Raw genomic sequence first — 26609 nt, 5'->3', positions numbered from 1 at the left:
AGGTGGATATGATGGCGTCTCGCCTCAACAAAAAACTGGACAGGTATTGCGCCAGGTCAAGAGACCCTCAGGCAATAGCTGTGGACGCTCTGGTAACACCGTGGGTGTTCCAGTCAGTGTATGTGTTTCCTCCTCTGCCTCTCATACCAAAAGTACTGAGAATTATACGGCAAAGGGGAGTAAGAACGATACTCGTGGCTCCGGATTGGCCAAGAAGAACTTGGTACCCGGAACTTCAGGAGATGCTCACGGAAGATCCGTGGCCTCTACCTCTAAGACGGGACCTGCTTCAGCAGGGACCATGTCTATTCCAAGACTTACCGCGGCTGCGTTTGACGGCATGGCGGTTGAACGCCGAATTCTAAGGGAAAAAGGCATTCCGGAAGAGGTCATTCCTACACTGGTAAAAGCCAGGAAGGAGGTGACTGCACAACATTATCACCGCATTTGGAGAAAATATGTTGCGTGGTGTGAGGCCAGGAAGGCCCCCACGGAGGAATTTCAACTGGGTCGATTCCTACATTTCCTGCAAACAGGATTGTCTATGGGCCTCAAATTGGGGTCCATTAAGGTTCAAATTTCGGCCCTATCGATTTTCTTCCAGAAAGAATTGGCTTCAGTTCCTGAAGTCCAGACTTTTGTAAAAGGAGTACTACATATACAGCCCCCGGTTGTGCCCCCAGTGGCTCCGTGGGACCTTAATGTAGTTTTGGATTTTCTCAAATCCCATTGGTTTGAGCCACTCAAATCGGTGGATTTGAAATATCTTACGTGGAAAGTAACCATGCTACTAGCCCTGGCTTCAGCCAGGAGAGTATCAGAATTGGCGGCTTTATCGTATAAAAGCCCATATCTGATTTTCCATTCGGACAGGGCAGAACTGCGGACGCGTCCTCAGTTTCTGCCTAAGGTGGTGTCAGCGTTTCACCTGAACCAGCCTATTGTGGTGCCTGCGGCTACTAGCGATTTGGAGGATTCCAAGTTGCTGGACGTTGTCCGGGCATTGAAAATATATATTTCAAGGACGGCTGGAGTCAGAAAATCTGACTCGCTGTTTATACTGTATGCACCCAACAAGCTGGGTGCTCCTGCTTCTAAGCAGACGATTGCTCGTTGGATTTGTAGCACAATTCAACTTGCACATTCTGTGGCAGGCCTGCCACAGCCTAAATCTGTCAAGGCCCATTCCACAAGGAAGGTGGGCTCATCCTGGGCGGCTGCCCGAGGGGTCTCGGCATTACAACTCTGCCGAGCAGCTACGTGGTCGGGGGAGAACACGTTTGTAAAATTCTACAAATTTGATACCCTGGCTAAAGAGGACCTGGAGTTCTCTCATTCGGTGCTGCAGAGTCATTCGCATTCTCCCGCCCGTTTGGGAGCTTTGGTATAATCCCCATGGTCCTTACGGAGTTCCCAGCATCCACTAGGACGTCAGAGAAAATAAGAATTTACTTACCGATAAATCTATTTCTCGTAGTCCGTAGTGGATGCTGGGCGCCCATCCCAAGTGCGGATTGTCTGCAATACTTGTACATAGTTATTGTTACAAAAAAATCGGGTTGTTATTGTTGTGAGCCGTCTGTTCAGAGGCTCCTACGTTTGTCATACTGTTAACTGGGTTCAGATCACAAGTTGTACGGTGTGATTGGTGTGGCTGGTATGAGTCTTACCCGGGATTCAAAATCCTTCCTTATTGTGTACGCTCGTCCGGGCACAGTATCCTAACTGAGGCTTGGAGGAGGGTCATAGGGGGAGGAGCCAGTGCACACCACCTGATCCTAAAGCTTTATTTTTGTGCCCTGTCTCCTGCGGAGCCGCTAATCCCCATGGTCCTGACGGAGTCCCAGCATCCACTACGGACTACGAGAAATAGATTTATCGGTAAGTAAAATCTTATTTTTACATACACATTCGTGTGGATCACTGCCATTGTTTCAAAGTTAAAGAAAACAGCATGCTGTACTAACTACTAAACACTGATTTTAATATTTGTTGCAACTAATCAGTCAATACCAGTGATACTAACCATTGCATCGCTAATTATTCTTAACCATTTAAAGTCAAGAGACTAACCAATCAGCGGAGCTTGAAAAGCCTATATATTAATCATACTTTCAAGGCTGGGAGTTAAAACTGCATTTTGTGTTTAATACTCTGCAGGACTGACCGGAACGCAGTGTCAAAGTCGAAAAATATAGCGACCTATGATGCCTTGTACTAACCCCAATGCACGTGCCCGCTGCTCGCGCACCGACCCCCCCGTGCGTACGCATCCCCTCAGGTCGCGTAGGGGACGCTCTAACGTCGCCTGCGCAGGGAGATGGGTATTTACGGCGGTGTTTGTGTGCGACTAGCGAGCGACTCGATCGCTACATATTTAACCAATATAATGCGTTTTATAGTTAATATTCCCCTTAATAATGTCAGCAAGTATGGTAAGTTTAAAACGGTTCTTGGACCTGAGAAATTCTCCTTTACATGCTGGGAGGGTTCAGATAAAGGTTGGAGGGTAGTATTTGGTGTCCAGCTGTGGGGTATTGAAGAAGTGTTGTGTCTATGACAGTTGGGAGGGATTCGCATAGTTCCTGCTCATGGTTATGCACAGAAGTAGAACATAAGATTAATTGCATTCAGAATAAATTACACAAATGCAGGGTGGGGGACTGGAATTCAGTCACCTCTTTCACACAGACCGAAAACAAATAGCCTTACTTACACTAAGCTTTGAGATTCTATGAAGAGGGCTTATACCTTTGTTTATGAATAGGTCCAGGTTTCTCTCCAGAATAATGAGTGCCGAGATGTCATTGTCTCAACTGAAAGAGGTGACCAGAGGGTAAACAAAGCACAGAGACAGAGTTTGTTTGAAAGATCCAAACAATAGGTTTCCCCAATACAACCAAGAGAGGAATTTAGAATACTGACAAGTCCTAGCCATCGCCCATTTCTTGAACTAACCAATGATCCCAGGTGCAATACATGTCCCACCCCCTAACCAATGAAAAGAGGACACATAGTATCTATTGAAGTATGTCTTGAGCTAGTACATAAATATAGTTTGAAATAGGCTTGGGGACACAAGAGTCTTCTCTCCACAACGGTTTTCATCATTGACTAACCCAGAGCTGGTAACCAGGACATGCGCAGCGAATCACTCCCCAGTGTGTAAGTACTCTCTCTGTGACCATTCTTAATCTCTGATTGTAATTGTGCCACGATCTCTCTCTCTCTCTCTCTCATTGTATGTTATTGTTTGCTATTGTGCTGCTATTATGTATTTATGTGTAGTTATTTTGTTAGATATTGATGTTAGCTTGTAGTGTATGAATTGTCAACTGTATTTCCCCTTTTAATATAACTTAATCCTGTTAGTAAAGGTTTTGGAGCCTTAGCAAGGTATTGTGTGTTTATTACATTGCAGAGGGTATTCAGAGCGACTTAATCGCTCAAACAGCATTTACACTAGCAAGGTTAAGCAGCGTTATATCGCTGCAGTATTTCAGTTGTAAGGTTTACAATACAAACTCAATCATAGTGTGTTGCATACAAGGTTTACTGAGTGTCATCCCGTGAGCGTCTGCGCCGCTCGTGTTCCCCTCGCGGTCACAGCGTCCGCTACGCTAGTAGCGTATCATTACGGTAGTCGGCCGCCTATAGCGTGTTCGACACCAAGCGTTAAGCTGTGAGCGAGCGTGCCACATGTGCGTCTCGACCACGGCTAAGCATCTGCTACGCTAATTGCGTACCCTTACGGTACCCCATACGCCGATTGCGTACTGAGTCTCTTACCCACATATAGTGAATGTTCTAAGATAAATATTTCTCTGACGTCCTAGTGGATGCTGGGAACTCCGTAAGGACCATGGGGAATAGCGGCTCCGCAGGAGACTGGGCACAAAAGTAAAGCTTTAGGACTACCTGGTGTGCACTGGCTCCTCCCCCTATGACCCTCCTCCAAGCCTCAGTTAGATTTTTGTGCCCGGCCGAGAAGGGTGCACACTAGGGGCTCTCCTGAGCTTCTTAGTGAAAGTTTAGTTTTAGGTTTTTTATTTTCAGTGAGACCTGCTGGAAACAGGCTCACTGCATCGAGGGACTAAGGGGAGAAGAAGCGAACCTATCTAAGTGGTGGTAGCCTGGGCTTCTTAGGCTACTGGACACCATTAGCTCCAGAGGGACCGAACACAGGCCCAGCCTCGGAGCTCGGTCCCAGAGCCGCGCCGCCGGCCCCCTTACAGAGCCAGAAGCAAGAAGAGGTCCGGAAAAATCAGCGGCAGAAGACATCAGTCTTCAACAAGGTAGCGCACAGCACTGCAGCTGTGCGCCATTGTTACTCAGGCACACTTCACACTTCGGTCACTGAGGGTGCAGGGCGCTAGGGGGGGGCGCCCTGAGCAGCAATGTAAACACCTTGGCTGGCATAAATACACCACATATAACCCCCAGGGCTATATGGATGTATTTTAACCCCTGCCAGAACTCACCAAAAAGCGGGAGAAAAGGCCGCCGAGAAGGGGGCGGAGCCTATCTCCTCAGCACACGGGCGCCATTTTCCATCACAGCTCCGCTGGAAGGACGTCTCCCTGACTCTCCCCTGCAGTCCTGCACTACAGAAAAGGGTAAAAAAGAGAGGGGGCACTAAATTGGCGCAGTTTTAATACTAACAGCAGCTATAAAGGGAAAAGCACATTTTATAGTGGTATTCCTGTCTATATATAGCGCTCTGGTGTCTGCTGGCATACTCTCCCTCTGTCTCCCCAAAGGGCTAGTGGGGTCCTGTCCTCTATCAGAGCATTCCCTGTGTGTGTGCGGTGTGTCGGTACGATTGTGTCGACATGTTTGAGGAGGAAAATGAGATGGAGGCGGAGCAATTGCCTATTATAGAGTTGTCACCCCCTAGGGAGTCGACACCTGAGTGGATGAGCTTATGGAAGGAATTGCGTGACAGTGTCAGCTCTTTACGACAGACAGTTGACGACATGAGACAGCCGGCTACTCAGCTTGTGCCTGTCCAGGGGTCTCAAACGCCATCAGGGGCTTTAAAACGCCTGTTACCTCAAATGGCAGACACAGACACGGATACTGACTCCAGTGTCGATGATGAGGAGACAAACGTGACTTCCACTAGGGCCACACGTTACATGATTGAAGCAATGAAAAATGTATTGCATATCTCTGATAATACAAGTACCACTAAAAAGGGTATTATGTTTGGTGAGAAAAAACTGCCTGTAGTTTTTACTGTATCCGAGGAATTAAATGAAGTGTGTGATGAGGCGTGGGTTTCCCCCGATAAAAAACTGATAATTCCTAAAAGGTTGTTGGCATCGTACCCTTTCCCGCCAGAGGATAGGGCACGTTGGGAAACACCCCCTAGGGTGGATAAAGCGCTCATACGCTTGTCTAAACAGGTAGCACTACCCTCTCCTGATACGGCTGCCCTAAAGGAACCTGCCGATAGAAAGCTGGAGAATATCCTAAAATGTATATACACTCACACGGGTGTTATACTGCGACCAGCAATCGCCTCGGCCTGGATGTGCAGTGCGGGCCTGGCGTGGTCGGATTCCCTGACTGAAAATATTGATACCCTAGATAGGGACAGTATATTACTGACTATAGAGCATTTGAGGGATGCATTTCTATATATGCGTGATGCACAGAGGGATATTTGCCGACTGGCATCAAGAGTTAGCGCGCTGTCCATTTCTGCAAGAAGAGGTTTATGGACGCGGCAGTGGTCAGGTGATGCGGATTCTAAAAGGCACATGGAAGTATTGCCTTATAAGGGGGAGGAGTTATTTGGGGTAGGTCTATCAGACCTGGTAGCCACGGCAACTGCTGGAAAATCCACATTTTTACCCCAGGTAGCTTCTCAACCTAAGAAGACGCCGTATTATCAGGCGCAGTCCTTTCGGCCCCGTAAGGGCAAGCGGGCAAAAGGCGCCTCATTTCTGCCCCGTGGCAGAGGGAGAGGAAAAAGGCTGCAACAAACAGCCAGTTCCCAGGAACAAAAGCCCTCTCCCGCCTCCGCAAAGTCCTCAGCATGACGCTGGGGCTTTACAAGCGGACTCAGGCACGGTGGGGGCCCGTCTCAAGAAGTTCAGTGCGCAGTGGGCCCACTCGCAAGTGGACCCCTGGATCCTTCAGGTGGTATCTCAGGGGTACAAATTGGAATTCGAGACGTCTCCCCCTCGCCGTTTTCTAAAGTCTGCTTTACCGACGTCTCCCTCAGACAGGGAGGCAGTATTGGAAGCCATTCACAAGCTATATTCCCAGCAGGTGATAATCAAGGTACCCCTCCTACAACAGGGAAAGGGGTACTATACCACACTATTTGTGGTACCGAAGCCGGACGGCTCGGTGAGACCAATTTTAAACCTAAAATCCTTGAACACTTACATACAAAGGTTCAAATTCAAGATGGAGTCACTCAGAGCAGTGATTGCAAACCTGGAAGAAGGGGACTATATGGTGTCTCTGGACATCAAAGATGCTTACCTACATGTCCCAATTTACCCTTCTCACCAAGGGTACCTCAGGTTTGTGGTACAGAACTGTCACTATCAGTTTCAGACGCTGCCGTTTGGATTGTCCACGGCACCCCGGGTCTTTACCAAGGTAATGGCCGAAATGATGATACTCCTTCGAAGGAAGGGAGTTTTAGTTATTCCTTACTTGGACGATCTCCTGATAAGGGCACGATCCAGGGAACAGTTGGAAGTCAGAGTAGCACTATCTCAGATAGTGCTGCACCAGCACTGTTGGATTCTCAATATTCCAAAATCGCAGCTGATCCCGACGACACGACTTCTATTCCTAGGGATGATCCTGGACACAGTCCAGAAAAAGGTGTTTCTCCCGGAGGAGAAAGCCAGGGAGTTATCCGAACTAGTCAGAAATCTCCTAAAACCAGGCCAAGTCTCAGTGCATCAATGCACAAGGGTCCTGGGAAAGATGGTGGCTTCTTACGAAGCAATCCCATTCGGCAGATTCCACGCAAGAACCTTCCAGTGGGATCTGCTAGACAAATGGTCCGGGTCGCATCTTCAGATGCATCAGCGGATAATCTTGTCACCAAGGACAAGGGTGTCTCTCCTGTGGTGGTTGCAGAGTGCTCATCTTCTAGAGGGCCGCAGATTCGGCATTCAAGACTGGGTCCTGGTGACCACGGATGCCAGCCTGAGAGGCTGGGGAGCAGTCACACAGGGAAGAAATTTCCAGGGCTTGTGGTCAAGCCTGGAGACATCACTTCACATAAATATCCTGGAGCTAAGGGCCATCTACAATGCTCTAAGCCTAGCAAGACCTCTGCTTCAAGGTCAGCCGGTGCTGATCCAGTCAGACAACATCACGGCAGTCGCCCACGTAAACAGACAGGGCGGCACAAGAAGCAGGAGGGCAATGGCAGAAGTTGCACGGATTCTTCGCTGGGCGGAAAATCATGTGATAGCACTGTCAGCAGTGTTCATTCCGGGAGTGGACAACTGGGAAGCAGACTTCCTCAGCAGACACGACCTCCACCCGGGAGAGTGGGGACTTCACCCAGAAGTCTTCCACATGATTGTGAACCGTTGGGAAAAACCAAAGGTGGACATGATGGCGTCCCGCCTCAACAAAAAACTAGACAGGTATTGCGCCAGGTCAAGGGACCCTCAGGCAATAGCTGTGGACGCTCTGGTAACACCGTGGGTGTACCAGTCAGTGTATGTGTTCCCTCCTCTGCCTCTCATACCCAAGGTACTGAGAATCATAAGAAGGAGAGGAGTAAGGACTATACTCGTGGCTCCGGATTGGCCAAGAAGGACTTGGTACCCGGAACTTCAAGAGATGCTCACAGAGGACCCGTGGCCTCTACCTCTAAGAAAAGACCTGCTCCAGCAGGGACCCTGTCTGTTCCAAGACTTACCGCGGCTGCGTTTGACGGCATGGCGGTTGAACGCCGGATCCTGAAGGAAAAAGGCATTCCGGATGAAGTCATCCCTACCCTGATCAAAGCCAGGAAGGATGTAACCGTACAGCATTATCACCGCATTTGGCGTAAATATGTTGCGTGGTGCGAGGCCAGGAAGGCCCCTACAGAGGAATTTCAACTGGGTCGTTTCCTGCATTTCCTGCAAACAGGACTGTCTATGGGCCTAAAATTAGGGTCCATTAAGGTTCAAATTTCGGCCCTGTCGATTTTCTTCCAGAAAGCACTGGATTCAGCCAGGCGTGTCTCAGAATTGGCGGCTTTATCCTATAAAAGCCCTTACCTAATTTTTCATACGGACAGGGCAGAATTGAGGACTCGTCCTCAATTTCTCCCTAAGGTGGTTTCAGCGTTTCACTTGAACCAGCCTATTGTGGTACCTGCGGCTACTAGGGACTTGGAGGACTCCAAGTTGCTGGACGTAGTCAGGGCCCTGAAAATATATGTTTCCAGGACGGCTGGAGTCAGAAAATCTGACTCGCTGTTTATCCTGTATGCACCCAACAAGCTGGGTGCTCCTGCTTCTAAGCAGACTATTGCTCATTGGATTTGTAGTACAATTCAGCTTGCACATTCTGTGGCAGGCCTGCCACAGCCAAAATCTGTAAAAGCCCATTCCACAAGGAAGGTGGGCTCATCTTGGGCAGCTGCCCGAGGGGTCTCGGCTTTACAACTTTGCCGAGCAGCTACTTGGTCAGGGGCAAACACGTTTGCTAAATTCTACAAATTTGATACCCTGGCTGAGGAGGACCTGGAGTTCTCTCATTCGGTGCTGCAGAGTCATCCGCACTCTCCCGCCCGTTTGGGAGCTTTGGTATAATCCCCATGGTCCTTACGGAGTTCCCAGCATCCACTAGGACGTCAGAGAAAATAAGAATTTACTTACCGATAATTCTATTTCTCGTAGTCCGTAGTGGATGCTGGGCGCCCATCCCAAGTGCGGATTGTCTGCAATACTTGTACATAGTTATTGTTACAAAAATCGGGTTATTATTGTTGTGAGCCATCTTTTCAGAGGCTCCTCTGTTATCATGCTGTTAACTGGGTTCAGATCACAGGTTGTACGGTGTGATTGGTGTGGCTGGTATGAGTCTTACCCGGGATTCAAAATCCTTCCTTATTGTGTACGCTCGTCCGGGCACAGTATCCTTACTGAGGCTTGGAGGAGAGTCATAGTGGGAGGAGCCAGTGCACACCAGGTAGTCCTAAAGCTTTACTTTTGTGCCCAGTCTCCTGCGGAGCCGCTATTCCCCATGGTCCTTACGGAGTTCCCAGCATCCACTACGGACTACGAGAAATAGAATTATCAGTAAGTAAATTCTTATTTTAGCTTTATCGGCAGGATGAGATTTCTTGTTATTATTAATTACTGAATTTTATATGGTATTAATAAAGGTACATATCTTTTTAACAAGCGCTGTGATCTGTGTATTTAGTTAGATACATTGGCCCAGATTTATCATGCCTTGGAGAGTGATAAATTGCACGGTGATAAAGTATCAGCCAATCAGCTCTGAACTGCCATGTCACAGGCTGTGTTTGAAAAATGACATTTGGTAGCTGATTGGTTGGTACTTTATCTCCAGGCTATTTATCACTCTCCAAGGCTTGATAAATCTGGGCTAACGTCTTTCAGGAGCTGTGGTGTCAGAGTGAGGATAACACTAATGCTTAGATTTATCAAGCCGTGGAAAGTGATAAATTGCACGGTGATAAAGTACCAACCGACCAGCTCCTAAATGTCATTTTTCAAACACAGCCTGTGACATGGCAGTATGGAGCTGATTGGCTGGTACTTTATCACCATGCTATTTATCAATCTCCTAGGCTTGATAAATGGGGGCCTCTATGAGGTGACTTTCATGGCGTGTTTTCCATGTTTTTTCTGTTCTATGGGCCTAATTCAGAGTTGATCGCAGCAGCAGATTTGTTAGCAGTTGTGCAAAACCATGTGCACTGCGGAGGGGAGGGGGGGGGCAGATATAACATGTGCAGATAGAGTTAGATGTGGGTGGGGTGTGTTCAAACTGAAATCTAAATAGCAGTGTAAAAATAAAGCAGCCAGTATTTACCCTGCACAGAAACAATATAACCCACTAAAATCTAACTCTCTCTGCACATGTTATATCTGCCACACCTGCAGTGCACATGGGCCCTCATTCCGAGTTGATCGCTCGCTACCTGCTTTTAGCAGCAGTGCACACGCTAGGCCGCCGCCTTCTGGGAGTGTATCTTAGCTTAGCAGAAGTGCAAACGAAAGGTTAGCAGAACTGCTCGTAAAAATGTTCATGCTGTTTCTGAGCAGCTCGAAACTTACTCATACCTTGCGATCACTTCACTCAGTTTAGTTCCTGCTTTGACGTCACAAACACGCCCTGCGTTCGGCCAGCCACTCCCCCGTTTCCCCAGGCACGCCTGCGTTTTTTAGCACACTCCCGGAAAATGGCAAGTTACCACCCAGAAACACCCCTTTCCTATCAATCACTCACCGAACTGCATAGTTTTGTTTGAAAGTACTTTGTGTGTGCGTACTGCGGGCCGTACGCATTTGCAGAAGTTACACTTTTTCAACTAATAGCCGCGCTGTGAACGAAAGCAGCTAGCGAACAACTCTGAATGAGGGCCAAGGTTTTGCCCAACTGCTAACAAATTTGCTGCTGCAATCTACTCTGAATTACCCCCTCTGTCCTGATTACAGGAGCTTACAAAAATATAGCTTAGTGCATTCGGTATACATACGTATTTGCTCAAAAGAAGAGTAATCCTCTTAACAAAAGGCTTCATTATTGTGATGGTGCTGTTTTGCCTTGTTCTGACATAAAATTATTAGATTTCCCACATAGATTTACAAATAAAAGATGACACCTGTGTCTTTGCATGCAAATATTCCCGTAAATGGATGTTGTAATCCTAGTTAATGCATTGGTTACTACACTGCATTATTCCAGGCCAGCAGTACATGATCATGTCATGCTTGTGCCTAGGCACAGAGGTTGAAATTACCAACACACACTCGTTTGAACAATTTAACATTCAGGTACAATTATAGCATTTCAAGAGTGCGATAGCTAGTAGTGGTGTATAGCAAAGATTAAAGCTCTCTATAATGTGACTACATATTGGCAAGGTTTACCCAATGTGGTGTCCATTCTTCTGTTTTACTGGCTGTAAGGCTGTATTTATTGTGCCATACACACCACAGGAACACTTGAATGGGCAGTGCATGTGACTGTAGGGTTTGCAGTGAGTTGTCAGGTGATAGTAAAAATTTAACTTTTTAAAACCAGTAATTCAACTTTTCATGTTTCATGTAAAGATCTTTGTGCATCTACCACAGCATGTGAACTGACAATATGTTTTTATTTCAGATGTATATATCTCTGATTTCCTTACATGCTCTCATCATGGTAGGCTTTCATTTCCTGTACTGCTTTGAAGAAGACTGGACAAGTGAGTAATAGAAATGCAAATTTTATACTTAAAGTTTCTACATGTAAGGCTTATGGGCCATTACACATGTGGCCGATATTGTTATTAATAATGTATAGTGTAAGGTGCTTTCACACGGCACGGCACGGCTGCCGGGTTGCAGCCGGAAATATCCCCTGAAAAGTCCGGCTGCCGTGCCGGGGTCGTGCGTCCTTGTATGCAGTGAACCGGTGTGTGTGAATGAGCGCTTTCACACACAACGTATTTTTTTTTTTTTCAAGCCGTATCTGCTGCTGCGCACGCGCACAGCATTACACGCGGCTCGAAGCCTTAATGTGTGAAAGACTCTGCTGGATGACAAAAGCTGGACAAAGTTAGTCCGGCTTTTTGCCATCCGGGCAAAAACGCTGCATGTGTAATAGCCCTATGGATGCTAGCACTAGGCCAGTAATAGCTGCATCCACCAGCATTGCATCATGTAATATGACATTATAGTTGTCACCCATGACCTACACATTAAAGTGGAACCATTCATATCTGACTATCAGTGTGCAGAGTTACTAATATATCATGACATTTAGTATATGCCGAGTAGTACATATGAGGCTAGAGCCATCTCGCTCATTCCCTGTATATGTCTTGTGAATGCCAAATTGCTTTCTCACAAATATTTAAAATGCCCGCTCTAATATATATTGTAAACGCCTGCACCTCTTATTACCATGTGCCATGAATGTGCGCTATATATATAGCAAAACACTGCATCCCATAAGAGAAAACAATACACCCACACATTATCTGAGTTCCAAAGCTCATTGATGTATATATTTGTTATTAAAAAGGATATGGATTCAATATATTACAATGTACAGTATACACATAATTACATGGTTACAACTCACACAGTAAGCAGTTAAAACATACAGTTACAGGCCAGTTACAGCAAATACATCACCATATCTTTCTCGTATAAAAGTCTCTCCATATCACTCTCTCTCTCTCTGTAAAATCATGCTGGCACTCCATCGTCTGAGACCAAACAGCAACTGACTCCTGTGTGATCAGCAATGTGTTATCTAGTTTGGGGGAGGGAACTTACTCATTCATGATGAGTCGCTAGTCTCTTTGTATATGCTAAACAAGTTCAGCCAAATCAGACATCAAAAGGGGTTGGCCTGAGCTTCCTGTCTACTACCTGTTTGGAATATCTATTGTTCTAATAAAAGTGATTTTAGCTTTTATACATTTAATCATAACTATTTGTTGCAATGTCCTACAACTTAATAACAAGTATGTCCGTGTAAATGCGTGTGTTGCCATGTATTGCTGTGCTCGCTGCGCGTATTTGCAAGTATAGCGACTCATAATGTGTGTAGTTTGTATGTTCTTTTTATTTAATATTTTTTACTTCGACAGTCCACCCTTTGGCAGTAAACAATAACTGCCATCAATTATTAACATAAGAAAAAATATTTCATACAATAATCGGTGACCTAGACACAAGTATGTATGCATTTTGCAAATCAGACACTTGTCTATATTTGGGGAAGACAGGGAGGAGGACGAGACATCCTCTATATGCACTCGGCGGTCACGGGACCACTGGTTGAGTGTGGGACAACATTCAACCTATAGAGTATGCTGAGACAGTGCTTTGGCCTATAATGTCTGATTTGCGCCGAACATTTCACACATACATGTACCTACGTGTTTGTACACTGATGATTGGATTCGATTGAGGTTCTGCTGGGTAGATGAAGAAGACTGCAATGGGTGGGGGGTTTTGGAATCTGCACTGGACCAGATTGTATAATGATTGTCATCCAATTTTTATATACCATATGTGACAAGAATAATGACCAACATGAAGCTACCGACTTCGCCTATAAGGCTTTTCAAGTAGAACAGGGTTGGTGGTGCTCCCGGACATTAGTTCAGAACAAACTATTGGGGGGTTGTTTTGCAGAGAAGCAAAAGAGAGGCTGTTTATTATGTCTCTCTGGCGCACACTTTGTTTCAATTGACTGATTGGTGAAGGTGTAAAGCTATTAAAATGTATATGAAAGAAATATATAATAAAACTTAACTTTTAATTTTTGCAGACGAAAGGATAATAAAAATATTGCTGTAAAACAGCAAATTGGTTAAAACAAGTATTAAACAACAAGTATTAAATGACGATAAGGTGAAATGTCACTCACTTGATGCGGAGTGGGTGGCAGAAAGTTTATCTGTACACCCACTGGATTATGAGCGAGTATTAATGTTCGACGTTAGTCAAAAGCGAAAATATTAAATTCTTGTTATCTCTATCAACTTATGATGTGATATACACTTGTATACTCATAAGAGAGATAAAAGAAAACCGGCTTATCCGAATCAGGACTCCTGTTGGGTTAGTCAGCTAAGGTGAATGCACTGCAAAATGTACTTGCAATGGAATTTGCTGATCAGCGGAAGGTATGTTCCTTATTACTACAGTACCCAGTATTCCCAGAGGGTCACCCTTTCTGGTACTGACCAGGCCCAATGCTGCTTGGCTTCCAAGATCAGACTAGATCGGGCATGTCCAGCATGGTGTGACTGTAGAAAGTCAAGTAGATACCTGTCAGCAAGGGGGATAGCTACTGCTCGAGCAAATTGAAACAAGATGGTCCAAAGAATAACGTTATCAATGGCCAATTGGTCGCCCCAAAGGTAGCTTTAAGAGAGACAAAAAATGATGATAAATGGATGAAAAGAAAAACGGGTATCAAAAGTGGACGGAATAGTACATTTTTCTCCCATGGGAGGTCACCCACACAAGAATTGTGGTAAGAGCACATGCAAAATATACCACAAATAATAGACCCTGAGTGGGTGATATAACATATTATTGACCATTAGGGATCTGGGGTTTGGACTGATGGGTCTTTCCTGTATGTGCCAGTATACTTACCGTCCTCAACCTCTCCACCTGTTGTTCTCTGCGCCTAGCACTATTCTTGTGATGTTCAATAGCACACTAAGATTAGCTACTGTGACCCCTTTCCAATTTTGCAAAGAAGTCTGCACCCTGACACTTAATGCCTTATTGAGCCCGTCCATTTGCACAGAGACAGCCACCTCCCATTTGCCGAATTAGTGTTTACCAGTGGTCTTATCCAGACGGAGAGTTTTCTATTACTGCAAGAGACAAAAACAACAACAAAAAAGTTTAACAAGCTTCTAGGTCATGCGAAGTATTAATTCAATCCTTCTCATCCCGTATTAAGGGTCTGTACATGGTCCAACAAACATTTCCGAGCTCATCTTTACTAGGGGCATTACTAGGAATGAATACTTCTTATATGGTAACTGAAAGAAATACCCGGGGGTTACCTTGTCTCTGTCCGCTTTCCTACTGGCAAATACTAATGTGCGGACAGGTTTTTCTCCATTTCTGACGTTACTTTCTTGATTTTTTTGTTTTATTTTTGGGTTTTACTATATATGTACACGAATGATACCATACTTACCTGTTCCACTGGTCTCAGCCACTTCCCCCACAGGCTACTGCTCTTCTTACCGGTTGGATACTCCTCTGGGTACATGAGAAATGGCTGAAAACAATCAGGTCACCTTCTCCTCCTAAATAAAACTTCAACATTCATTAGTACATATATAGGTTACAGTCATATTTTTCATATTTTTATTATTTTCTATAGTTTGTATGCTGGCCGTAACTGCTTCCACATCTACATAAGGCGGTCTACTTGCATTCTCTTTTTTTCTTCCTACTTGTTTATTGTTGCTACAAGTTCAAACAGTTCTTATATTTCCATTCTTGTCTTATATGACTTTGGTTAGACATACCACCTGCAATACCTTAGGATCAAACTCACCAACCCCTCTTGCTGCCACAGGTTTAAACAATTTGTATGTTTGACCCTTTGTTTTCGGGATTTTATCAGACATATTTTACTGCTTACATTCTGCAGTACCTCTGGTTCAAAGCTGCCCACCTTAGGGAATGGTACCCTATCTTTGTCAGTCATACGTACCCATTCAGACAAAAAGTCTTCAGCGTGTGGACCATATTTTCCCACACATAACAAACCTCGCTGACCCATTGGGCCGCGGCTCTTCAACCTGAACCCTGGCTACCATACGTCCACCGCTTGTGCAGTTGGATCCCATCGCTGACTTTTTCCTTTTACGCAATCCCCAATACACGACACGGATAGACGGTGAAAGTTCTTAGAGCGCTTTCACCCACTCCTTCTCCACTGAGTACCATGACTCACTCCAATAGTGACCACCGCGTACCCAGTGAGGTCAACCTAGTTGGTTTCTATTTACTGGAAGTGTTAGGACCTTTTTCAGTAAATATCCGCCGCTGGAGATATTCCTGAGAGAGACCAGCGAAAACTCCCCATACACTTATACAGAAATCACGCTTGCGTATGCTCTATACAGCGCTAATGATACCGCGGTTTTATGCAAAAGCTCGTAAAGGGGTATCAAGTTGCGCTATATATCGCACCCACAAACGCGCGGTCCAATCGCACAGCGTATAGGTACTTGTTACCTATCTGCCGTACAACCACGGGTCGATGTACAAACTGTGACCCTCGGCTCGGAGCGTAACAAAAAACCTTTTTACTTCAATACTACACAATGCACAATTCCCTATTACGCTCCTCTGCAAATCTCCTCACGATTTGCGTATTAAACTTTATACTAACGTGAGTCAGCCGCCTCACGCCACCAAGCCTCCACTTACTTGATGTACCACACGACGGGATCCCGAATTCCCTGGGTTCAATATCCACTTAGTGTTCACTCTAGGAGTGAAAAGGGGCAGGGCGCCGGACTCCGGGGGCACATGTGCGTGCGCGCTTCCGAAATGGGGGCGTTGCCATGCAAATTAGGGGGCGTGGCCACGCCTCCGTCATTTTAGAGGGTGGTGCGGCCCACAGACGCTACTATAGAGAGCGTCTGTGGCCGGCGACGTCACTGTTGGGGGCGTGCCCAGCACCTCCGTCGGTGCTGGGCTTCCCCCAGCCCTCTCCCAATGCGTAAATGGATGTCGCGCGCATGCGCACGGCACCTATACACGCCGGGAGGGCAGGGAGCGGGCGGCTGTTCTAGCAGGGCGCCGCAAAAGGGGCAGGGCGGGTTTTGCCTGCTAAAAAACGGGCAGGGCGCGGCGCCCTGCTAAAACAGCCTAGAGTGAACACTATCCACTCACTCCTACGTTCGCTCACTCAAATACACTTTGGTTTTTCTGTACAGAAAATCTCCACTCATTCAGATTGGCAGCTTTACCGCCAGAGGCAATACAGCTTTTAAACTACATTTAGAGTAACCTGCTTTTGAAATCTGATAGTTATGTGCTATTGTATTAAATGTCTACTATCCCACCTTAATTGCATGTGCTTTTATTATGCGCACACAACCCTACGCAAGCTTGCGTAATTACGCAACCGTGCGTACCCCTATGCCACGTATGCGGCCTTGCGCCAAGTGCGCGTTTTTGCACGCTGTCCTCGCCTTCCGTACTACATGTACCAATGTGCGTATGCAGTTCAACAAATCACACAGCTCTATAAATGTGAACAATACTAATTACTATTGCCCACTAGACACAACTTTTTGTGTCTTTACACTTACTTCCTTAAAATACTGTTATTTCAAATTTACCTATATAGCAACAAATGTATCCTATTTCACACAGATCTATAATGACTCTAGCAATAATCAATAATTTAAATGATATGATTCAGATTGGATAGCTATCTTGCAGAACATACACTGATATAAATATACACATTATTATTATAATAATATTATATATATGTACCATTCACTGGTCTCCTATGAGACACCTTACCTCTTATTTGCATATCAAAGCTGTGTTCTTTTGCCTGCCTGTAAAAGTGGTTGAACCAGTTAATTAGCATTTCAATGCCTATCTTATAGCAAACAGAGAGTTAACTAAATCCTGGGAAAGAAGAAGTAAAAAAGTGTTTTTTTTTTCTTTTGTTTTTTTGTGTGCAATTTTTTTACATCAAGCCAAGCATTTATCTCACCATTTACTCTCACTAGGCCCAATTGAAACTATTTGTAATTGACTATGGCATGGGTTAAATAAATGCATTGGAAACTCATAAATGGTGTTTGATGTGACCAAGGAAACTGACTGTTCTGAGCAGACTGAAAATCAGCTATTTAGAAAATGACCTTCCTAAAATGGCCACTGCTCCTCCCCCTTCCACATCCATGAGGTTTACACAAAATGGTGGAAAGGCCATGTGGTTAGTCCAAAATGGAGGACAGACCATGCGGCTTCCTTTGTCACAAAGAAATCACACATTATACAAGCACCAGAAGTTATTTTAGGCCTGAGTTAAAAAAAAAAAACTATATCAAGGCTATGCAGCAACTTTTAAATGTACTTTTAAACCTACTTAACAGATAAACAATCCAATCTGAATCAAACACAATATGACTTATTTGAACTTTGTTTTGCAACAATAAAAATACATTTTAGCATTTTAAATATTATGAGAAACGCATTGCCCCTTGCGATTTCATATCATTGGCTTACTGATATCACAACAATACACACGGATATGATTTTCTCAGCTTTACGATGCATCCACCACAAGCTGATCGACCACAGCGTCGCATTTATAATGTACCGTGCATCATTAAGACCATGATATCGCGGACCAGCCCCCATCTGTGAATGCCAAATTGCTTTCTCACAAATATTTAAAATGCCCGCTCTAATATATATATTGTAAACACCTGCACATCTTATTACCATGTGCAATGAATGTGCACTATATATATAGCAAAACACTGCATCCCATAAGAGAAAACAATACACCCACACATTATCTGAGTTCCAAAGCTCATTGATGTATATATTTGTTATTAAAAAGGATATGGATTCAATATATTAAAATGTACAGTATACACATAATTACATGGTTACAACTCACACAGTAAGTAGTTAAAACATAGTTACAGTTACAGGCCAGTTACAGCAAATACATCACCATATCTTTCTCGTATAAAAGTCTCTCCATATCACTCTCTCTCTCTGTAAAATCATGCTGGCACTCCATCATCGTCTGAGACCAAACAGCAACTGACTCCTGTGTGATCAGCAATGTGTTATCTAGTTTGGGGAAGGGAACTTACTCATTCATGATGAGTCACTAGTCTCTTTGTATATGCTAAACAGGTTCAGCCAAATCAGACATCAAAAGGGGTTGGCCTGAGCTTCCTGTCCAGTACCTGTTTGGAATATCTATTGTTCTAATAAAAGTGATTTTAGAGTTTATACATTTAATCATAACTATTTGTTGCAATGTCCTACAACTTAATAACAAGTATCAAATGAATCTACACATTATTCTGCTTGCTTTAATACCAAATATGACAGGTGTATCTGGCTTCGTTCCCATAATACACATACATGACATTACTTCATTATATAATTTTAAATCATCATGATGTCTGGCGCTTGATATTATTATAATATATGTACTGCATGAAAATAAGTGTCGAATCCATCTCTGTGGCATATCCGTGTAAATGCGTGTGTTACCATATATTGCTGTGCTCGCTGCGCGTATTTGCAAGTATAGTGACTCATAATGTGTGTAGTTTGTATGTTCTTTTTATGTAATATTTTTGACTTCGACAGTCTGTTTTATTTTTTCAGATGACTGTGCTATCTACCTTATTTCAATATTCTTCAACTTTATTGCAGGAGTGGATAATATATTATACATTACTAAATTACGTGCATATTTACAGCTACTCATCCAAGTATTAGGTTTCACTCAAACGTAAAAATAAAATAGAAACTCCCCTTTATGGAGGAGTTTGTAATCTTACAGATGGTGGAGTACTTGCTGTGCACTTCATTTGGTATATTGCCATTCTACTCCTGTGCCATTTTTCCAGATTTCCATGGAATATTTAGTTTGCGCCAAACTATCATAGTTTCAGAGTAAAGAGAGAATTTGCACAATGAACAAAATATGTTTTGGGAGTTTTTAATATTTTCCCTTGGAACTTAAACTTGTAAAATTGGCTTGATTATAATATATTTGTCACAGCATTGTTGCTATCGTCATCTATTAGTCATGGCTCAACTGTAATCCTTTGTGGTCTGTACACAGTGAGCATCATTACAGTTCACATGAAGTGGAGAACACAAGCAAAAGAGGCAGGAATTGTTGGTAAATTGTAGTGTAAATGGCATTCTATTTCTAAGACCAACCACAAGTGACACCATATTCTGTGTGTGTGACAATAGCATTTACAGACTGTATATAGTGAGCATTAACTGTACACAAGTCTCCAGCATTGGGGCACTCTTACTAATTGCACTCAGGTATACCATTTGTCCAGCCACTTAATGGGTGTTATGTGGGACAAGGGTATCCAGTCACATAGTCAATATTTATAATGTTGACACTAGATAGTGAACATGTTAAACGTCAGCATCTAAAATGTCAACATTTTCAGAATGCCAATGGTTATCTTTAGGTGCCACCAGGAGGGTTAAGGTTAGGCTGGGAGGTTGTTTGGGAATAGGGAGAAGGGGGCTGTACTCACCAGAATGCCACTCGTCAGGCATCTGTGCCAGAATTGCTTGTTGGATGACCAACGGGACCTGAAATGGTATGTCGACATTCAATCATGCCAACATGTCATCTGTGTAGACCTGATGACTGTCAACATGGTCACTGTCAACATTCTCATGTCAACGTGATAACTGTCGACCTAACACACAACACCCGGGAAATAGAGACTTGGACCTGTTATATAGAGACAGATTACAGTCATAATGTTATGTTGGTGTTGTCGGATTGTCATATTAGCCCCACTCGCCACCCATTCCAATTGTGTCAAGGCTATACGATCTTTAGCAGGTGATATTACGTATTCGAGAGTTTAACCCATGACATCCCAAAACTTAGGTACATGGCTGTAACTAGGGAAAAGCTGACACACAATTTACACATTGGCCTCAAATTAGAACTAAGGAGTGGAGTAGGATAACCGGACCAAGTACAGCGTCTCTCCCATACATATTTATTTAGAAAATACAGCTTATTATTACTGTACATTGTGTTGTTTTGTTTTTTCCAAGTTTTAATAAAAAAGTTCATCAAGGATATTCCTGCAAGTGGGGGTTGCAGGTGTTGTGTAATTGCATTGAGGCTAATAAGCTAAAAATATTTCATAAATATATATATAAAATTATGCTATGACATAATTTAAGCCGTGAAGCATAGTCCTAGTTCCTCGGGAGCACTTAAAATGGATTTTGTTTCTTTCATTAATCCCCAATTGTTGGTTTCTTTCTACAGAGTGCAGCTCCTTTTCACCACCAACCACAGTCATCCTCCTTATTCTGCTTTGTTTTGAGGGATTGCTTTTCCTTATCTTCACTGCTGTGATGTTTGGGACACAGGTACATTCAATCTGTACTGATGAGACGGTGAGTTCTTGCTCCACGTTCTTCTGTAAGCTATAATGAGCCTCCTCTCTGAGATACAGTGTATGGTCCAATTTGCCAATCAGACAACAAAACAAAAATTCGGCGCTGGGGCTAATCACAACTATGCATGAATTTCTGCCAATGCTTAATTAATACACCAATCTTAAAGCAGCTGTTAAAAAGGGAATACTCAACCCTTGAGACAGCACAACACAAACAAACATCAAACAGCGCTAAATTGAAAGTGTGTATTTTTAATAAAAATAAATAAATGAATATATAAAAAAAATATAAAAAGTGTATACCGGTACCGGAAACTATTGCACATAAAACCCTATATGCATAACAATTCCAACTTAATTGTTAGGATAACTGATTAGTAATCATGCACAGTTGGTATATTAGTCCAATTAATGGGAACTTCATGCAGTTAGAGTCAGCTGAGATGGTAACCTTTTTCAGTTCACTGAAGTAAATGGTTCCTTGTCCGATTTAAAAGTTAGAACAATGTTATACCCCTTTCACACCGCAGCTTGAACCCGGTAAATTGCCGATTTTTAAGGCTTCCTAAACGGTTCGAGCTGCGATGTGAAAGGGTCACCTTCCATTTACCGTTTTCAAAATACCGGTATTTTGAAACGGTAAAAAAGCAGGGTCCTACCCGTTTCATTGTGCAGTGTGAAAGGGTCTGAAACGGTATTTGCAAGCCCCAGAAGGTGATAGGCTGTCTCCATGTGTGATGTCACCAGGCAGAAGCAGGAAATAAACATTTAAAATGACAACCACTGTTTTGTATGGGTGAAACGGGTTCAGTGTGAAAGGTACCAAAACGGTAATGAAATGGTAATATACTGGTTACAACATGCGATGTGAAGGGGGTTTAACTGCTCAGACCCGTTTTAAGAACCGTTTAAAGAACCATTTCAAAAGCAGGTTTTGCGATGTGAAAGCAGCATTAGTTTAAGGGAAAACTTGGACAGGAACTGTGATCAAAGATGTTTAAAACAGTGAAGCACATCGGTATTTGGTATCACCTTTTTTATATATAGCCCAACTCCCAACAGGGGGCAATTTTGGGAACTCCCGGCTCCTGGTGTCTTCAACACATTGGTGGTGCCATATCCGGAGTATCCAAACAGGGGCTTTGCAAGGGTGGATTAACCGAGTGAAGAGTGCCAGTACCGAACACCGTAAATGACGTCATTTATTTATTTTTATTAAAAATACACACTTTCAATTTAGCGCTGTTTGATGTTTGTTTGCAATTTGCCAATCAGTTTCTGATTGTTGCAATCTCTCTTTTAAACTGGATTTATTTTGTGATACATTTATCCTAATTGTAAGTGCATTTAAAAAAAAAACTTGGAACAGGTCCCTCAAGTTTATCCATCCAAGTCCTCCTGTCTGTGGACCATTCTAATTAGAAGAAAAATAAAAGTTGATAGAAATTGTATCCCATAAAGAGAACATTTGTACACAGTTCATTGTGAACCTGGGAAGCGTTAAGGCGCTCTCCAGCGCAGAGGGTACATAGGAAAACTCCCATTATCTCTCTTTTTACGACAAGTAATTGACTCGCTCCAAATCCTGTGCCAATCGTTAAGTGTTAAAGTTGGACATTGTGGCATTATTTGCAACATTTTGTTATAAGCTTGAATATCTAGTCCACTCTCTTTATTGGCTTGTACATGTCTTACTGCAACTTCTATGAAATGGGAGGCAGTCAATTTACCGGCTGTTGGGATCCCGGCTGTCAGGATGCCGACGCCAGAATCCCAATACCCGGAAAAATACCGGCGGTCGGAATCCCGACCGCTGGCTGGAATTCCCACTTGAGTGGTGGTCCACGCCACCACTCGAGGGGGAATATAACCCTGTGGCGACTGAAGTGTGGCGAGCCCGCGGAGTGACACTCTGCGCTCGCCGCTGGTATCCCCGTGTCGGCCTCCTGACCACCGGGATATCATACTGATCCCTTATGAAATTCATCACTTTGTCTGACTTCCTTTTGTACTTTGTACCCCTATTTTATATAATCACAGTTGTTTTTAGGTTTTTCAACATCCTTTTAATGCTTTTATGTGACTGAGCTGTAAGTAGGTCGACTTTACCAGGGAGTTCTCAGTGAGGCATACAGTGGTTTCAAGAACAGAAAATAATTTAATAATTTTGTTCTCACAAAGGGCCGTATTCAATAACTGTCGGAAGCTGCGGTCTTTCTTCCGACAGATTTCTGTCGGTAGGGGTTCCGACCTGTTCAAAGAAGGCACTTTTTTTCCCGACAATAGGCGCCGATCCACATGCTCTTGTCGGAAATGGGGCCAAATCCGACAGGTTTTGGCCCGGCCCCCTTTCCGACAATCTGAATCTGACTTAAAAATAAGTCGGCTTGAGCAGGGCGTTCCCCCGGCCAGGCTCCTCACACCCGGCAGCGCCTCCCCCCGCCGTCGCTGACATGTCCCGTCCCCCCCGCCGCCGCTGACATGTCCTGTCCCCCCCACCGCCGCTATCAGCGCACGGGGGATAGGTGTCATCTGCGGGGTCCCCCTTTACCTGATGAAGGGCAGCTGCCCCGGGCCCATGGAGAAAGAGCCGTGCTGCTGCTGCTGACCTCGGCGCACCACGCCGGGGTCAGCAGCAGCACGGAAGATATGGATGGCCGGCGGGGTGGGGAGGGGAGCAGCAGCGGTGATCGGGGTCAGCAGTAGCAGCACGGAGATGTGGACGGCAGGGTGGGGTGGGGTAGGGAGGGGAGCAGCAACGGTGATCGAGGTCAGCAGCAGCACCACGGAGATGTGGACGCCCGGTCGGCGGGGTGGGGAGGGGAGCAGCAGCGGGCGGGGTCAGCAGCACAGAGATGTGGATGCCCGGCCGACGGGGTGGAGAGGGGAGCAGCAGCGATGATCCGGGGTCAGCAGCACGGAGATGTGGACGCCCGGCCGGCGTGGTGGGGAGGGGAGAAGCAGTGGGGATCGGGGTCAGCAGCACGGAGATGTGGACGCCCGGTCGGCGGGGAGCAGCCGCAGCAGCGGGGATTGGGGTCAGCAGAACCGAGATGTGGACGCCCGGCCGGCGGGGATCGGGGTGAGCAGCAGCAACAGCCAAATCCGACAGTCAGATTTGGGAGCAGGATACTGGGGTCCAATTAGTACCATGGGTATAGACTGGTCCACTAGGAGCCATGGGCACTTTAAGAATTTGATAGTGTGGGCTGGCTCCTCCCTCTATGCCCCTCCTCCCAAGCTGAAGGAAGCTTCTGAAGAGTTATTTCTGCATTTATTTTCTATGTTGTTTTCAGGCAGGGCTGGTTGGCAGCAGCCTGCCTGCTTCGTGGGACTTAGGGGGGGACACGGGCCAACCTCTTTAAGGGTTAATGGTCCCGTTCCCCACTGACAGGACACTGAGCTCCTGAGGGAACTATTCGCAGACCCCACCACGTCGAGCGTACATTCCCGCAGCACGCCGCCACCCCTAACAGAGCCAGAAGAATGAAGAGTGGTGAGTACTGACCCGGCGTCCCGGTTAGCGGGGCGCCGGCAATTATGGTGGCACGAGGGTACGGAGGGGCACGGCTTCTAAACGGGGCTGAATGCGTCTCCAGACACAGTACACAACTGCGTCTCAGTACACTGTACACAGTACCCAGACTGGCAACATAGCCTTAAAACGGTTTTCTCCATTTTAAGCACCAGATTCCTCAGCCAGTATAAAAAAAGACAGCGCGGGCCTTCACTATGAGAGGATCCAGCCGCTCACCAGCGCCATTTTCCCTCTGCAGTGGACACAGACGCTGACAGTACAGGGACGCACAGCTCCTCCGGTGTGACTCCAGATTACCTCAGCGGTACGAGGGGGTCATAGCAGAGGGGGGAGCGATTATTAGTGTACTAAGGGGGTAATTCCAAGTTGATCGCAGCAGGAATTTTTTTTAGCAGTTGGGCAAAACCATGTGCACTGCAGGGGGGCAGATTGAACATGTGCAGAGATAGTTAGATTTGGGTGGAGTGTGTTCAAACTGAAATCTAAATTGCAGTGTAAAAATAAAGCAGCCAGTATTTACCCTGCACAGAAACAAAATAACCCACCCTAATCTAACTTTCTCTGCAAATGTTATATCTGCTCCCCCTGCAGTACACATGGTTTTGCCCAATTGCTAACAAACTTGCTGCTGCGATCAACTCAGAATTACCCCCTAAGTCCCCTATCAGGGTACTTAGTCTGCGACCCGGCTAAGCTTGGCATTAGCGATAAGGGCGCCGTGGTGGCTGGCTCCAACAACTCTGTGTCTCCCTGAAAGGCTCTTTGTGGGTTAATTGTGCTTAACCTTTTCCTGTGTGCGTGTGCTGTCACATTTACATTATGTCAGGCAAAAAGTGTGTTTCTTGTATAGCGGAGTGTTTCTTTTCACCAGGGGGCTCACTACTGGGTACTCAGGGTTCATAAGCTAGCGGGGCTGAACCGGAGTGGGTTATTTCTCTCAAAGGAATGATTTCCACTCTTTCTACAAAATTGTCCCGCAATGAGAAAGAGACGCAATACTGAAAACAAACTGTGAATGAGTTTATGAACAGAGACTCAGTCCCCAAAACAGCGTCTCAGTCCCCTCCCATTTGTCCGCAAAAGCAATCTCTGGTCCATATCCTTTAATCTGACTCTGACGCTGATGGGTCAGACTTGGAGGAGGGTGAGGTAGACTTGGAGGGTGGGGGTGTGGCTCTGTCACACGGAATAGAGGCTATTATAGAGGCTATCTGAGATGTTCTGCATATTCCTGATAAGGTGTCAGAGGAGAGTGAGGAATCTTATTTTAATGTAAAAAAGAAGTCCTCAGTTACTTTTCCTAAGTCAAAGGAATTGAATACCCTGTTTGAAGAACCATGGGTTAATCCTGATAAGAAGTTTAAGATCCCTAAAAGGTTGCTCTCATCTTTTCCTTTTCCTCTGGAGGATAGGAAAAAAATGGGAAAATCCACCGATAGTGGACGCATCAGTCTGTAGGCTGTCATATAAAATTGTATTGCCTGTTCCTGGTGCAGCCTTCCTAAAAGACACGGCTGATAGTAAAATAGAGACTACACTCAAATCATTGTACACAGCTGCTGGGGTGGCCCAAAGACCCACTATTGCATGTGCGTAGATCACTAAAGCCATTGGGAAATGGTCAGGTAACCTAATTGAGGGGTTAGATTCCTTATCTAGGGGGGATGTTGTCTTCCTCCTGCAGCATATACAAAACACTGCAAACTTTATGGTGGAGGCCATAAAGGAAATAGGTGTTCTTAACGCACGCACCACCGCTATGGCAGTGTCGGGACGCAAGGGATTGTGGCTACGCCAGTAGACTGCTGACGCGGACTCCAGGAAAGGCGTGGAAGGCCTACCATTCACAGGAGAGGCCTTGTTTGGAGATGAACTAGACAAATGGATCTCCACAGCTACTGCGGATAAGTCTGTGTATCTTCCTTCCGCAGCCCCCCCCCCCCGACCAAGAAGACTTACTCAGCTTCCAAGTTACAGTCCTTTCGGACGGCCAAGTTAAAGGGCAAATCCAGAGGTGCTTTTACGTCCTCCAGCAGTGCAAGAGTTAAGCCACGCAAACCAGCAACTGCAGGTGCTCAGGCACAGAGCTGCAGGTGCTCAGGCTTTGCTTCCTCAAAGCCTTCAGCATGACGGTGGACCGCAATGCCTGGAAGGCTGTCAGGTGGGAGCCAGTCTACAATT

General features: G+C 45.2%; 1 protein-coding gene and 1 pseudogene across 1 annotated transcript in view; one reads left to right on the top strand and one right to left on the bottom strand.

Annotated features, from left to right (window-relative positions):
• The window catches only part of ZDHHC3 (zinc finger DHHC-type palmitoyltransferase 3), a 157881-nt gene that overhangs the window by 96232 nt on the left and 35040 nt on the right, over nucleotides 1-26609 (top strand). The window contains exons 5-6 of the mRNA XM_063922414.1: nucleotides 11338-11419; nucleotides 20758-20888. Of these exons, the coding sequence (XP_063778484.1) occupies nucleotides 11338-11419; nucleotides 20758-20888 (213 nt within the window). The remainder of the gene's footprint in view (nucleotides 1-11337; nucleotides 11420-20757; nucleotides 20889-26609) is intronic.
• Nucleotides 13871-13989, bottom strand: LOC134931598 (5S ribosomal RNA; annotated as a pseudogene).

The sequence above is a fragment of the Pseudophryne corroboree genome, chromosome 5 (assembly GCF_028390025.1).
Source record: "Pseudophryne corroboree isolate aPseCor3 chromosome 5, aPseCor3.hap2, whole genome shotgun sequence".
NCBI lineage: Eukaryota > Metazoa > Chordata > Amphibia > Anura > Myobatrachidae > Pseudophryne > Pseudophryne corroboree.
The sequence above is the reverse complement of the archived record's forward strand: the minus strand, read 5'-3'. Positions and strand labels throughout refer to the sequence as shown.